General features: G+C 39.9%; 1 protein-coding gene across 1 annotated transcript in view; it reads right to left on the bottom strand.

Moving 5' to 3' along the window:
* FRAS1 (Fraser extracellular matrix complex subunit 1) overlaps positions 1-14,516 on the bottom strand; it is a 680,896-nt gene that overhangs the window by 279,360 nt on the left and 387,020 nt on the right. Inside the window, exon 23 of the mRNA XM_089676214.1 lies at positions 14,218-14,364. Coding sequence (XP_089532340.1) covers positions 14,218-14,364 — 147 coding nt within the window. The remainder of the gene's footprint in view (positions 1-14,217; positions 14,365-14,516) is intronic.

The raw sequence follows: 14,516 nt of genomic DNA, 5'->3' as shown, positions 1-14,516 counted from the left end.
TAAAGAAAATGCATTTACAATCACTTTAATTGTAAATAGATCATTAAATTATTATCTGTATTAAAAGAAGCTTTCTTAAGTCATGCGCATAACCTTCATTAACTTACCAAGCACCTAGAGACCCCTAAAGCAGGGGTGGATTGACATAGACTGGTTTGTTAAAAATTAAACACATGTGTATGGCATAGTAATGTCAGCATAAGTACTATGAAGCCCATTAATGTGTAACACCGAATGTACTCAGCAATGTTGCGGTTTTCATATATCAAATTAATATCCGGTTGACGGGTATAAATACCATCACCAAAATGGTGGACCTTGGTGGGAGGACAGTGGTGCACTCTTGAGATAATTTACGAATCAAGATATTGCAATTGAGCTGAGCACAAGCACGTGCACCTTCACTAATTTGGGACTTTTTTTTGGTTTTGTTGTACGATGCACATGATTATATTTATGCGCGGTCCACCTGGTTTTTAATTTATATGCATTGTGGTATTTAACACAAGTATAAGACTGCTGCAATAGTTTATTTTTTGTTTAGCTTTTTATAGCACATCCAATAGCACATGAGCACTTTTATAAATATAGACTGGTTTGTACCTTCTTGCAACCATTAAAGCATATTTAAAACCAAAAACAGAAATTTCACGTTACAGCATTCCAGTCCTAGGATATTTTTTTTTCAGGATTTTCTCAAATTTATTTGTACCTGGTAATCCTGCAAATAACTGGATTTTTCTACATACTTACCTGTAAAATCCATTTCTCAGAGCACATCACGGGATACAGAGCAGGATATTCATGACTATGTGGGTTACCAATAAGAGGTCCTCCCCTGTATAAGAGGTCCTCCCCTATATAACCCCTCTTATACAGGAAGTACCTCAGTTTTTGTAGCAAGCAATGACATTCCCAAAAGAGGAGTGGGTTTTACCGGTAAGTATGTAGAAAAAATCCAATTCACAGAGCAGGCTCTTCAGGACATGTAGGATGTCCCAAAGCAAGGCTCAAAATTTCAAGTCCTGAGCTACTAGCCAGGCCTTAGGAGTTGCTCGCCACCAGTTGCCCCACCCAACCCCTACCCTCTCCCGCCCCTAATTCTGCCCCTAAACATGCTCTCGTAAATTATCTCACGAAATGACACTGTTAAATGTTACCCACATTATATCAGGGTCCCCAGAGTCCCCCCACATTACATCAGGGTCCCCAAAGTCCCCCCATATTACATCAGGGCCTCCAATATCCCCCTAAGCACTACATCATACTTAGACCATGCACCGCATACAACCATAACCCCCCATAATCTCTCACTCACCAAACCATAACTCTACCAAGCATAGCCTACCTTCTATTCAACCCAGCAATATCTCAAATGCCCCATCCTCTACCACCCATCATAACCACATCGTCCTGAACCTGACCAAACCACCCATACATGTATGCTTAAACACATACATACAGACACATGTACACACTCACACACACAGACAGAAACATGTACACACATGCACAGAAACACATGTACACACATGTACATACACACCAAACCACCCATACATGTATGCTTAAACGCATACATAGACAGACACATGTACATACACACACACAGACACACGTGCACACATATACTCGCACACACAGACACACATACACACAGACACATGTACATACACACACACTGATACACATACAGACACATGTACATACACACACAGACACATGTATATACACACACACACACGTACATACACACACACAGTGTGGGTGCATCTTGGGCAATCCGCCATCAGTGTCAGTGGCTCAGGTTTTCAAGGCCACTACATGGTCTTCGGTTCAGACATGCACAAGATTCTACCAGGTGGATGTCATAACCGCAGAGGATTCTGAAGTGTTTTACGAGTGGCTGAGTAGGTCCTAAGGTATTATTGATGGTGGCTATCATGGTGTCACCCTCCCCTCAAATTTCTTATTGCTTTGGGACAGGCCCCTTTAAGACTATACCCTACCATGAGGGCAGACAGGAGCTGTGCCGGGATCCTCACTGAAGGATGCTTGTGTACAGGCAGGCAGTGAGCTCGAAGGGGTGGGGGCGCACACGTGATGTCATGTTACTGTGACGACCGCCCTGCTCAGCGGCTGATCTCTCATTGCGGACTGGCAGGCTGGCAGTCCAGAAGGGAGCGCTGCTGGGGCCTTTCTCAGACTGCAGTCCGCCATTTAGTGACCGCTGCTCTATCATATAAAATCCCAATGAAATACATTTAAGTTTCGGTTGTAACATGACAAAATGTGGAAAATTTAAAGGGTAATGAATACTTTTTAAAGGCACTGTATTTCCTTGTAACACCCTTTTTCTGTAAATATTTTATTTGCACCATTTTGACCTTTTCATTTTTAAACCCTATTTTGAAAAGTGTTGAAATTGTCTCTAAGGCTAAATACTTTTTCAAGGCACTATAATACTGTGATATGATAAAGGAAGCCAAAGTTCTGAAAAATATATATTTTTAGCTTGGAAATGATACTGCATACAGTATAATTCAAACCACTATTACTGCAGTGCCACTGTCAATGTTGTATATAATGTGGCAAGGATTATGTGTAGAACAATGTATCCACATACAAAAGAACAACACTGTTAATTTAAATGGGGAAACTATGTAAATCAGTTTTTTCATTGGTGAATTAATTTACAGTAAACAGTTGTTTTATTTCTGAAAAATGAAGAAAGGGAGGGTAAGAAAAACACAAATACCATAAATAATATAGAAGAAAACTAAATTCAAGAACATTTTTTAGTATTACAAGAAAATAAAAATAAGACAAATTCCATGTGTACTCCTGGGCATCAGGCTCCGTTTTACTTTGTTGTTATTGATTGAACATATTGAAGTTCAGTAGTAATCACCTCTCTTGGTGGAAAATAAGATGAAGCCTGTTCTAAGTAGTCCTCAATAACAGCACATACAAGAATTCAGAGAGCAAATCTAGACAGGCAAATTCAGTATTTTAGCAGATACAACATTCTAGAGTTTGACACAAACAGACAAGTTCATATTGTGCCCAACATATCAAATTATACTACCTACTTGTGTTCAGTCATCTGCATGCTTTCTTCAATAAAAGTTCTCATTAATATGGAGTGACACATGGTTAAGAAGAGCATCTTTATGTTAACTCAGAAGTCTCTTAAAGCAGTCTTTCAGGAAACACAGCACTCTTTCTTGTAACATACCAATCTCTTGTGACACTGGCCGTCTGCTGAAACCTAGAAATTGTTTTCTAATCTTACTGAAAGTGATTGAGTTATACATCAAATATATTTGGAAAGCTTTAAACTCCAGCCAAAACATATTTAGCTTTGGATAGAGTAGGGAAGAGATAGAGCCTCTGCCCGGTTCCTATTCCTATCAATAGAGATCTGAGAATGAAGTCGACACCATCATACACTGGACTCAAAAAGTACACCACTATATACTCACTATATAGAAATTCCCTACAAATAACAACTGAAATAGAAATTGAAGAATGTAGGGGGTTTTTTTTATTTCGAAATACAGTAAAAGCCAAAACAGACTTTTGTTAAGATATTTCCGGATCATAATTATAAAAGTGCCAAACTTAAAAAGGTTTTAGAGCTCTGGATTGCCAATATGTTTGACAAAGTACATACATTTGCACCATATAACATTAAATCTATATTGCACTACAAATATAGGTATTAAGACATGAAATAATTGCACATAAATTGTTAGTTAACAGTATTATAGGGGGTAACCATATATACACTATATTGCCAAAGTATTGGGACACCCCTCCAAATCATTGGATTAAGGTGTTCCAATCACCTCCATGGCCACAGGTGTATAAAATCAAGCACCTAGGCATGCAGACTGCTTCTACAAATATTTGTGAAAGAACGGGTCACTCTGAGGAGCTCAGTGAATTCAAGCGTGGTACTGTAATAGGTTGCCATCTTAGTAATAAGTCCATCCGTGAAATTTCCTTGCTACAAAATATTCCAGAGTCAACTGTTAGTGGTATTATAACAAAGTGGAATCAACTAGGATCAGCAGCAACTCAGCCACGAAGTGGTAGGCCACGTAAAATGACAAAGTAGGGTCAGGACATGCTGAAGCGAACAGTGCACAGAAGTCACCAACTCTCTGCAGTCAAAAGCTAAAGACCTCCAAACTTTGTGTGTCCTTCAGATTAGCACAACGACAGTGTGCACCAGTGCACTAAGCAAGATCCATAAAGACATGGATGAGTGAGTTTGGGGTGGAGGAACCTGACTGACCTGCACAGACTCCTGACCTCAACCCCTTGAAATACCTTTAGGATGAAGCAGAGTGGAGACTGCAAGCCAGGTATTCGTCCGACATCAGTGCCTGACCTGAAAGTTTGGCCATTCTTCAAGAAGCGCATTTGTGAAGGTCGGATGAGAAGGCCTGGCTCGCAGTCGACGCTCTAATTCATCCCAAAGGTGTTCTATCGGGTTGAGGTCAGGACTCTGTGCAGGCCATTCAAGTTCCTCCAGCCTTTAATGCTTTGCCAGGCTCTAACTGCAGTTGTTCTTTGTTTGTGGGTCTGTCTTTCTCTTTAGTTTTGCCTTCAGCAAGGGAAATGCATGCTCAGTTGGGTTGAGATCCGGTAATTGACTTGGCCATTGCAAAATATTCCACTTCTTTTCCTTCAACATTGGTTGCTTTTGCAGTGTGTTTTGGATCATTGTCCATCTGTACTGTGGAGCGCCGTCCAATCAACTTTGCTGCATTTGGCTGAATCTGGGCTGACAGTATATCTTTAAACACTTCAGAATTCATCCGGCTCCTTCTGTCTTCTGTTACATTATCAATAAACACCAATGAGCCAGTGCCAGTGCCACTGGAAGCCATCACACTGCCTCCACCATGTTTTACAGATGATGTTATGTGCTTTGGATCATGCGCTGTTCATCCATCCAAAGAATGCTTTTCCAGAACTGGTTTGGATTATTTAGATTTTTTTTGGAGTCATCTGGCTTTTCTATTCTTCAGCCTTATGAATGATTTGCACCTTGTGGTGAACCTTCTGTATTTGCTCTTGTGAAGTCTTCTCTTGATTGTAGACTTTGAAAAGGATACGCCCACCTCCTGGAGAGTGTCCTTCATTTGTCTGGATGTGGTGAATGGGTTTTTATTTACCATAGGGAGGATCCTGCAATCATCCACCACTGTTGTCTTCCGTGGATGTCCATGCCTTTTCATGTTGCTGAGCTCACCAGTGCGTTCTTCTTTCCACAGAATGTACCAAACTGTTGATTTGGCCACTCCTAATGTTGCTGCTATCTCTCTGATGAATTTGTTTCATTTTTGAAGCCTTACAATGGCCTGTTTCAATTGCATGGACAAATCCTTTGAACGCATGATGTAGGTTCAGAGCAATAGATTCCAAATGCAAATACCACACTTAGAATCAACTTTAGACCTTTTACCTGCTTAATTAATGAAGAAATAATGGAGTAGCCCACACCTGGCCATGAAACAGCTTTTGGTTCAATTGTCCAATTACTTTTGGTCCCTTGAAAAAGGTGGGATAGCTACTCTTAAGAGCTGTAATTCCTAAACCCTTGCTCCAATGTACATACCCTCAAATTAAACCTGAGAGTGTGCACTTTCAGCCCATATCCATTATATAACTATAGCTTGAATATGTTTTGGTAAATACCTGAAAAAAACTAAAATTGTGCCTGTGTCCAAATATATATGGACCTAACTATATATGTACACCCCTCACATTTTTGTAAACATTTTATTATATCTTTTCATGTGACAACACTGAAGAAATGACTTTGCTACAATGTAAAGTAGTGAGTGTACAGCTTGTACAACAGTGTAAATTTGCTGTCCCCTCAAAATAACTCAACACACAGCCTTAAATGTCTACACCGCTGGCAACAAAAGTGAGTACACCCCTAAGTGAAAATGTCCAAATTGGGCCCAAACTGTCAATATTTTGTGTGGCCACCATTATTTTCCAGCACTACCTTAACCCTCTTGGACATGAGTTCACCAGAGCTTCACAGGTTGCTACTGGAGTCCTCTTCCACTCCTTCATGACGACATCACAGAGCTGGTGGATGTTAGAGACCTTGTGCTCCTCCACCTTCCATTTGAGGGATGCCTCACAGATGCTCAATAGGGTTTAGGTGTGGAGACATGCTTGGCCAGTCCATCACCTTTACCCTCAGCTTCTTTGACAAGGCAGTGGTCGTCTTGGAGGTGTGTTTGGGGTCATTATCATGTTGGAATACTGCCCTGCGGCCCAGTCTCCAAAGGGTGGGGATCATGCTCTGCTTCAGCGTCACAGTACATGTTGGCATTCATGGTTCCCTCAATGAACTGTAGCTCCCCAGTGCCGACAGCAATCATGCAGCCCCAGACCAGGACATTCCCACCACCATGCTTGACTGTAGGCAAGACACACTTGTCTTTGTACTCCTCATCCAGTTGCTGCCACACACGCTTGACACCATCTGAACCAAATAAGTTTATCTTGGTCTCATCAAACCACAGGACATGGTTCCAGTAATCCATGTCTTTAGTCTGCTTGTCTTCAGCAAACAGTTTGTGGGCTTTCTTGTGCATCATCTTTAGAAGAGGCTTCCTTCAGGGACGACAGCCATGCACACCAATTTGATGCAGTGTGCAGTGTATGGTCTGAGCACTGACAGGCTGACCACCCCACCCCTTCAACCTTTGCAGCAATGCTGGCAGCACTCATACGTCTATATCCCAAAGACAACCTCTGGATATGACACTGAGCACATGCACTCATCTTCTTTGGTCGACCATGGCAAAGCCTGTTGTGAGTAGAACCTATCCTATTAAACCCCTGTATGGTCTTGGCCATTGTGCTGCAACTCAGTTTCAGGGTCCTGGCAATCTTCTTATAGCCTAGGCCAGGGGTAGGCAACCTGCAGCTTTCTAGCTGTTGTGGAACTACATTTCCCATGAGGCATTGCAACATTACAAAACTGACAGTTATAGCTATGACTTGCAGAGGCATGATGGAACTTGTAGTCCTGCAAAAGCTGGAGAGTCGCAGGTTGCCTACCCCTGGCCTAGGCCATCTTTATGTAGAGCAACAATTCTTTTTTTCAGATCCTCAGAGAGTTCTTCGCCATGAGGTGCCATGTTGAACTTCCAGTGACCAGTATGAGAGAGTTAGAGCGATAACACCAATTTTAACACACCTGCTCCCCATTCACACCTGAGACCTTGTAACATTATCCCATGACACCAGGGAGGGAACATGGCTAATTGGGCCCAATTTGGACATTTTCACTTAGAGGTGTACTCGCTTTTGTTGCCAGCGGTTTAGACATTAATGGCTGTGTGTTCAGTTATTTTGACGGGACAACAAATTTACACGGTTATACAAGCTGTACACTCACTACTTTAAACTACTCACTACTTTACATTGTAGCAAAGTGTCATTGTTCAGTGTTGTCACAATGCTGTCATATTTACAAAAATGTGAGGGGTGTACTCACTTCTGTGAGATAATATATATATATATATATATATATATATATATATATATATATACACAGGTGAAACTCGAAAAATTTGAATATCGTGCAAAAGGTCATTTATTTCAGTAATGCAACTTAAAAGGTGAAACTAATATATGAGATAGACTCATTACATGCAAAGCAAGATAGTTCAAGCTGTGATTTGTCATAATTGTGATGATTATGGCTTACAGCTCATTGATCAGTTTGAATACATCAGAATACTTGAAGAGGTCATGCTGCCTTATGCTGAAGAGGAAATGCCCTTGAAATGGGTGTTCCAACAAGACAACGACCCCAAACACACCAGTAAACGTGCAACATCTTGGTTCCAGACCAACAAGATTGACGTTATGGAGTGGCCAGCCCAATCCCCGGATCTTAATCCAATAGAAAACTTGTGGGGTGACATCAAAAATGCAGTTTCTGAGGCAAAACCAAGAAATAGAGAAGAACTGTGGAATGTAGTCCAATCATTCTGGGCTGGAATACCAGAAGTTGGTTGACTCCACGCAACACAGATGTACAGCAGTTCTCAGAAACAGTGCTTATGCAACGAAATATTAATTAAGTGATTCAAAGGAAAGCAAAATCTTCAAACATTTTTCAGTTTATATAGTGAATGTTTGAGTTTGTAAAGAAGAATACAAACACTGCTATTTTTTTGAACAGTCTAATATTCACTTTTCTTCAATTTTTTTAGAGGAACAACAAAAATTTGATATATTTTTCTTCATGTTTTGATTTGGAATAGAATGTGTAGTGTTCCCAATGCATTTGTGTGTATGGAAATAAAAGCTATTAGAAGGATTTTGAGCTTTATTCACTTTTGTCAACACACTGCTATTATTTTGAACACAACTGTATATATATATATATATATATATATATATATACACACACACACACACACACACACATATGCATAATTATCATATGGAAGTATCCAAGCATGAAAAACACCACTTAAGAGCATCAGTATTTTAAACTCCTTACCTTACTGGTTCTCAACCTTAGTGAGATCAGATACAGATACATTTTTCCAAAACCTTCCATGTCCGAAAAAAAAGACAAAAGGAATTTGTCTTAAAGCGGAGTTCCACTCAAAAGTGGAAGCTCTGCTTGTTTGCCTCCTCCCTCCCAACAGGTGCCAAATATGACAGTGGAGGTTTTGACTGATACCCGCTCCCACTTCCGGCTCAGTTCACCACGGCGAACTGAGCTGGAAGTTCGGCCCCCTAATTCCTCCCGCAGTCTCCTGACCAATCAGAATGCGCATGTGCAGTGGGCACCCGGCTGTCTGACAGACATGGTTGTTACAAAAAAGACCACTTTGTAGGAGAGATCTGCCAAAAGAATATTCCTGATAGTTTTAAAGTGTGGTTTATGCAAGGCAGAAATAACTATGTGAGATCCCAAGGAAGCACATGATGCTGCAAGGGGTGCTTAAAACGAGATATGCCTTGAAGAAAGGTTCTTATAACAGAGAGTGAAGTGGGGACCTTTATAAAAGAATGGATGAGGCAGAGACCTAGTCTTTAAAACTACTTATGGCCAAGTTCTGGTCAAGACCTATTTGCAGGAAGGCCAGAATGCACATGTACCCAGACACACAGACACATGTACACACACACACACACACACACACACACACAGATACATACACACAGACACATGTATATACACACACAGATACATACACATGTACATAGACACACACAGATACATACACACCCACATGTACATACACACAGGCAAATGTACTGTACATACACACACAGATACATACACACAGATACATGTACTTACACACAGGAACATGTACTGTACATAAACACACAGATACATACACACAGATACATGTACATACACACACATACACATGTACATACGCACAGATACATACACACAAACACATGTACATGCACACAGACACATGTACATACACACACATACACACACATATATACAGCCCTATAAAATGTTGCAGTACTTCCTTTGCTTTCACTTTGCTCAACTATTGAGCAGTCTGACGACTCCCAGTGCGAGTGACTGAGCCGGCCCTGAGTTCCCAGCCTGCTCAGCAAGACCGCCCTGGGAGACACACTCGCCCCCACCTTATTTCCACTCGCCAATGCAAGCAGGCGAGTGGAAATTTTGAGGCCTGCTGTATATATTGTATATGTACAGTATGAAAACTTAGATTCACAGTCTAGAAGATGTATTGCTGCATATATAACAGGTACTGTAAAAACTATAGGCCAAAAGCCGGATTTGTACAGACTATATAGGTTGTTTATTGTGTATTTCAAATCTAAGACACATATTTGATATATAACAGGTAAAACTAAATTATACTTAAAAAGAACCATGGACATTTCTGAGGAATTTTTGGGGGGAAAATTACAGTTTTTTTACATGTTTAAAAGTAAACTTGTATTGAATCCAGTGTTGTTCAACTTCAGTTTGTGTAGTCCTCTTAACACTGCATGTTTTTTTCATTTCCTTTGTAGAGTCACATAGGAAAAAACTGCAATCATATTCAATAAAGACCTTCAATTTGCCTTAGCAGATTACTAACGCTCTGCAAATGCCACTAAGTAGACACATGGTGTGCAAGCCTCCTGCAACTAAAATCTCACTATGTAAGAGTTAACCATTTTGTCAGTGTTAAAAATAATCCCAGGCAATTCAAACTGAGCATGTAATCTTTTGATTATCTTTTTTAATCGTAATCAGATTGCCTCTTCAATAAAATCCTTGTGTGAAAACTATCAGTAAATCTAAGAATACAATCTGGTAAATGTATAAGTGAATCTCAACTTTGCCTGTAAAAGTTGAGTCTGGCCATGCCTCTCCAATATCATTGGGCTCCTCAGGTAGTGAACATACCTACTAACTTGACATGACTGAATCTCAGTACTCACAAACTGGAGTTTTGCTCCAGAAGGCAATCTTTGACTGAATCCCCTTGCAGACATACACGTTACTAATTAGTACCTAGTAGAACATAAAACAGGAGAAGGTAACAATCTTTAAAGTCCTTGTCTAGCCACAATACAGCACTCACCAGATTTATTAAAGATTTATATTACTTGAGCCTTGTTTACTGTAACCATGTGGAGTACACAGAAAAATGTGAGTGGTGTTATTTATTTTTTTAAATCAATTTATATTAAAGCAGAGAAGAACCATGCTGTTATACATTTTATTTTTTGAGCAATGTTCCCAACAGTGCAAAAAGCTTGTTTGACCTTTATTTAATTGTTAGGTCCATCACTGAGCTGTGATATTAATAATTTCCCACCCACCCAAATCCTAACATTACAGCCTGACAGAGCTGTTCACATGCCAGAGCTGCTCCGACTGCAGAGTTTGACAAGAGGCACTGCCTGTCAAACTGACCCATTGAGATCAATGGGTCGAGATGCAACTGACCTGCAATACACGTAATAGAGCTGCTGTATGATTCAGATGAGTGGTTGCATGCAAACAGTGGACTTTTATAAAGGTTTGCAGATTGATTTTTTTGCCAGACCAAGCCCAGATTTTTCAGAGTAGCATTTCCAGCATATGTCAGACTGGAACTTATCTGACCAGAACATCACAAATTGAAATGTTTAGGTTTGATCTTCAATACACTAGCTAATTATTGCAAGTGATATGTGAATAAGCCAAATGGTAAATGAAGGTCAAGCACATAGTTGGTATACATGCAAAAGTTGAAGACGTTTGATGATTACTACTACAGTACAGTAGACTTACTTTAATTACATTGACATTTTACCAAAACTTTCTGTATGGAAGCAAATCCTGTTATTAAAAAGTAATAGGTTACTTTGCAGGATTTTCTAAAATATTGTCATAAAAAATATATATTTTAAAAAAAAAAACCTTTTCTCAATTCATCTACCTGGACAAAGACAAAGCTTTCCTGGTTCATGACTTCAAAATTCAGTGCATGCATGGTGACATATTTGCTCCTTTATTTGAAAAAAAGGGAGTAATAAATGTGGATTGGTCACAGAAACTTTCCAAAAAATGCTCATTAGCACATCCTACACAGCTTGATTGTTGCAAGAGATACTGCAATTTTTAGAATAATTACATTTAAATTGTCTGGGAGGTGGAAAAACAGGCAGCAAACACTTGTGCTGGCCTAACTCAAGGAAAATAGTAATTATACAAGGTTTTCTAATTATTCTGATTTCCACCACCCCCTCTGACAGCAGAAAAATAATCAGTTTAAGCTGGACTAGACAACATTCTCTTGTTTATGGCACATGCATTCACCACTGGCTGAGTCTTCTCTGAGGGAAACAACTAATAGGTCACAGTCATCCAAAGCAATGTGCATGAGTTGACAGGGAGGAGAACTGTATTGTTTACAAACAGTTCTCCTCCCCGTCGGAGATGCTAGGCAAACACCGGGTGCCAGCGAGACCCGGTGATTGACAGCCTCAGCTGCGAATGGCGGCGCAAGTAGGGCGCCAGCGCCCCCTACCCAGAAATGCAAAATCACGTATATATACGTGATTTTGCACACCCGTGCCGCCCTGTAGCAGTATATCTGCTATAGGGCGGTCAGGAAGCGGTTAAGAAGTGCAACAATGCCTGTATGTCTAGCTAAAAACTAAATCTTTTGCGCTGATAACTTCCTGTTAATTCTGTCTATGCTGCATTCTGTTCAATTACACTGTTGTCAGTTATCTCCGTGGACTACAAAACACCTCCTCCAATATTATGGAGAAGAGGAAATGGGGAGGTATACTTTAGTGCTGTCCAAGTTTGACAATGCTGCTATTCCAGTAGCACTCACAGTGAGTGAATATTCTCACCCTAAGACCGAAAGTGTGTTACTAGCAGGATTGCTGGGTGAAAATAAAGGAAGAAATGCCTGGTTAGCTTCAGTATATTATATTTCTGTTTTGGGATTTAGATACACTATAAATTGAACCTGTCCACCTTTTCTTTAGGCCTCTGGTTTCACAGCCTGATACAGGTACTGGTATTAAAAAAACATGGAAATATAGAATTCAAAATGATTTGAATGATTTGTTTACTGAGTTATTTCTACCTGAAGTAATTTTATCTGGAAAATATCATAGGCTAGTTTCAGAAACTCTTAACAAAATCTATAAACTAAGCTGTAATGCTTTCCATCCAACATTTAACTATATTATGAGGCTTTGACAACTTCGCCTACACAATAATCCTCATGTATAATCACCAAAGCCTATTCATTAAAGAATTACAGCTTAGGTTTGGAAAGTGTATATACGCTTGTCAATTTTACTATTATTGAAAAGGCAGGTGACTGTGACTAAGCAGTTCTCAAAGACTCATGACGGTCAAAAAAAACCTCACAAACACAAAATTACTTTTGGCATATGTTTGTCAGCCCATGCCTAACTATCGGTTACCTTAATTTGAGCTCAACTAGTAACTACTGTTGCTTTATGATAAAATCTGGCTTTTGTTATGCCTTCCTAAATGTATCATACGGATTAGTTATAAAATTATTTGAACAGGTAAGGCAGCTGTTCTTCTGAGGGTAAACAAAATTACTTTTCACAAATTTCAGCTATTAAAGTAGAACTAAAGTCAAATTTTTTTAAGGCCCCTTTCATACTAGCGGACCGATGGGGTTCGGCTTTCCGTTTTTCAGGCAGACCCAATTGGTCCATCCATAGACTTCTTTGGACCGGCGGGTGTCAGCAGACAATAGATGAAAAAGACCGTCCCATTGAAATTAGTGGACAGACACCTGTTATCCGCCTGCTCAGCGGGGATCAGCGGAGAGATCACTCTGATAGATCTCAGTACTTCACCATAAGTTCCAGTCCAGTCCTTGACCAGAGAAGAGGGATTTTCATGAGATTTATATCCATTGCATATTTCAAATACGTTTCTGGTTAGTGCGCATTTGTATCATATGCACGCGGAGCACCATCACAGGACTGGAATTTAATGTGTTTTCACTACCAACTTTATTTGTCACTGACTGATTGATACTCACCATTATTTACTGCGTTACTTATCAGGCATCTTTCATTGACTATCAGCGCTGCATATTATTGTTTACATTATTTGCACAAGGCTTTATCTGGTTTCCTCGAATGTTCAGCAGGTTTTATGTATAGAGCGCTCATTTTTATTGTTATCTTACTCTGATAGATCCACCCCGTCTGAAAGGGGCCTTATGGTGGGGGCCTATACCCATATCTTTTTATTTCCCTGTCTGTGTCCCATAGAAGAGATTTCCCTTCCTGCCCTGACAAAAGAAGAAGTGAGTGGAAATGCCTCTAAAGTGTGGGAATCCAGGGATGTCACCAGGGTCACCAGAACTAGTGTCCCGATTGGGAGATTTCCCCTCTTTTAGTGTTAGGGTGTCAACTCAAACTGTGGGATTTTATTTTATTTTCACTTTTGATGAGAATGGTAAACAGGACAAATAGAGAGGGTAAATCTCACTAACAGGGGCACAGACAGCAATAAAAACTGGTGAGTTATAATCCCTCTTCACTCTATCGAAAACTAAAAAAAAAAAAAGTTTTTATATAGTTATACTTTAAGCAAGACAGCAGAAACAATCAGTGATCAGTGCATTGCAGTCTCAAGTATATTTTCAAAAGACTTTAATATACTAATTTTACCTTTGCATGATCCGGTACTGTAGTCAAGATAATACTGCTGTGTGCAGCTTTCATACTGGCATTCTCCAAACAGCAAAACTTTATTTGGGTCTTTACATGTAGAACATCCCTCTGCTGCATTGCAACTTAAACATTGGCTGTTACACGCTGTTTGAGAGGAAACATGACAGTTAACGACAGACTACTTAACAGAATAACAAATCATCCATTAAAACTTTATGCTTTAATTAAAAATACTGCATGCTATAGAGTGGTGGGTACCAACTGCTGGATCAGGAGTTACGTCTCAGTTCGATCAC

This window comes from Staurois parvus, unplaced genomic scaffold, assembly GCF_062004578.1.
Source record: "Staurois parvus isolate SC_StPar_1 unplaced genomic scaffold, SC_StPar_1.0 ptg000013l, whole genome shotgun sequence".
NCBI classification, from domain to species: Eukaryota; Metazoa; Chordata; class Amphibia; order Anura; family Ranidae; genus Staurois; species Staurois parvus.
The sequence above is the reverse complement of the archived record's forward strand: the minus strand, read 5'-3'. Positions and strand labels throughout refer to the sequence as shown.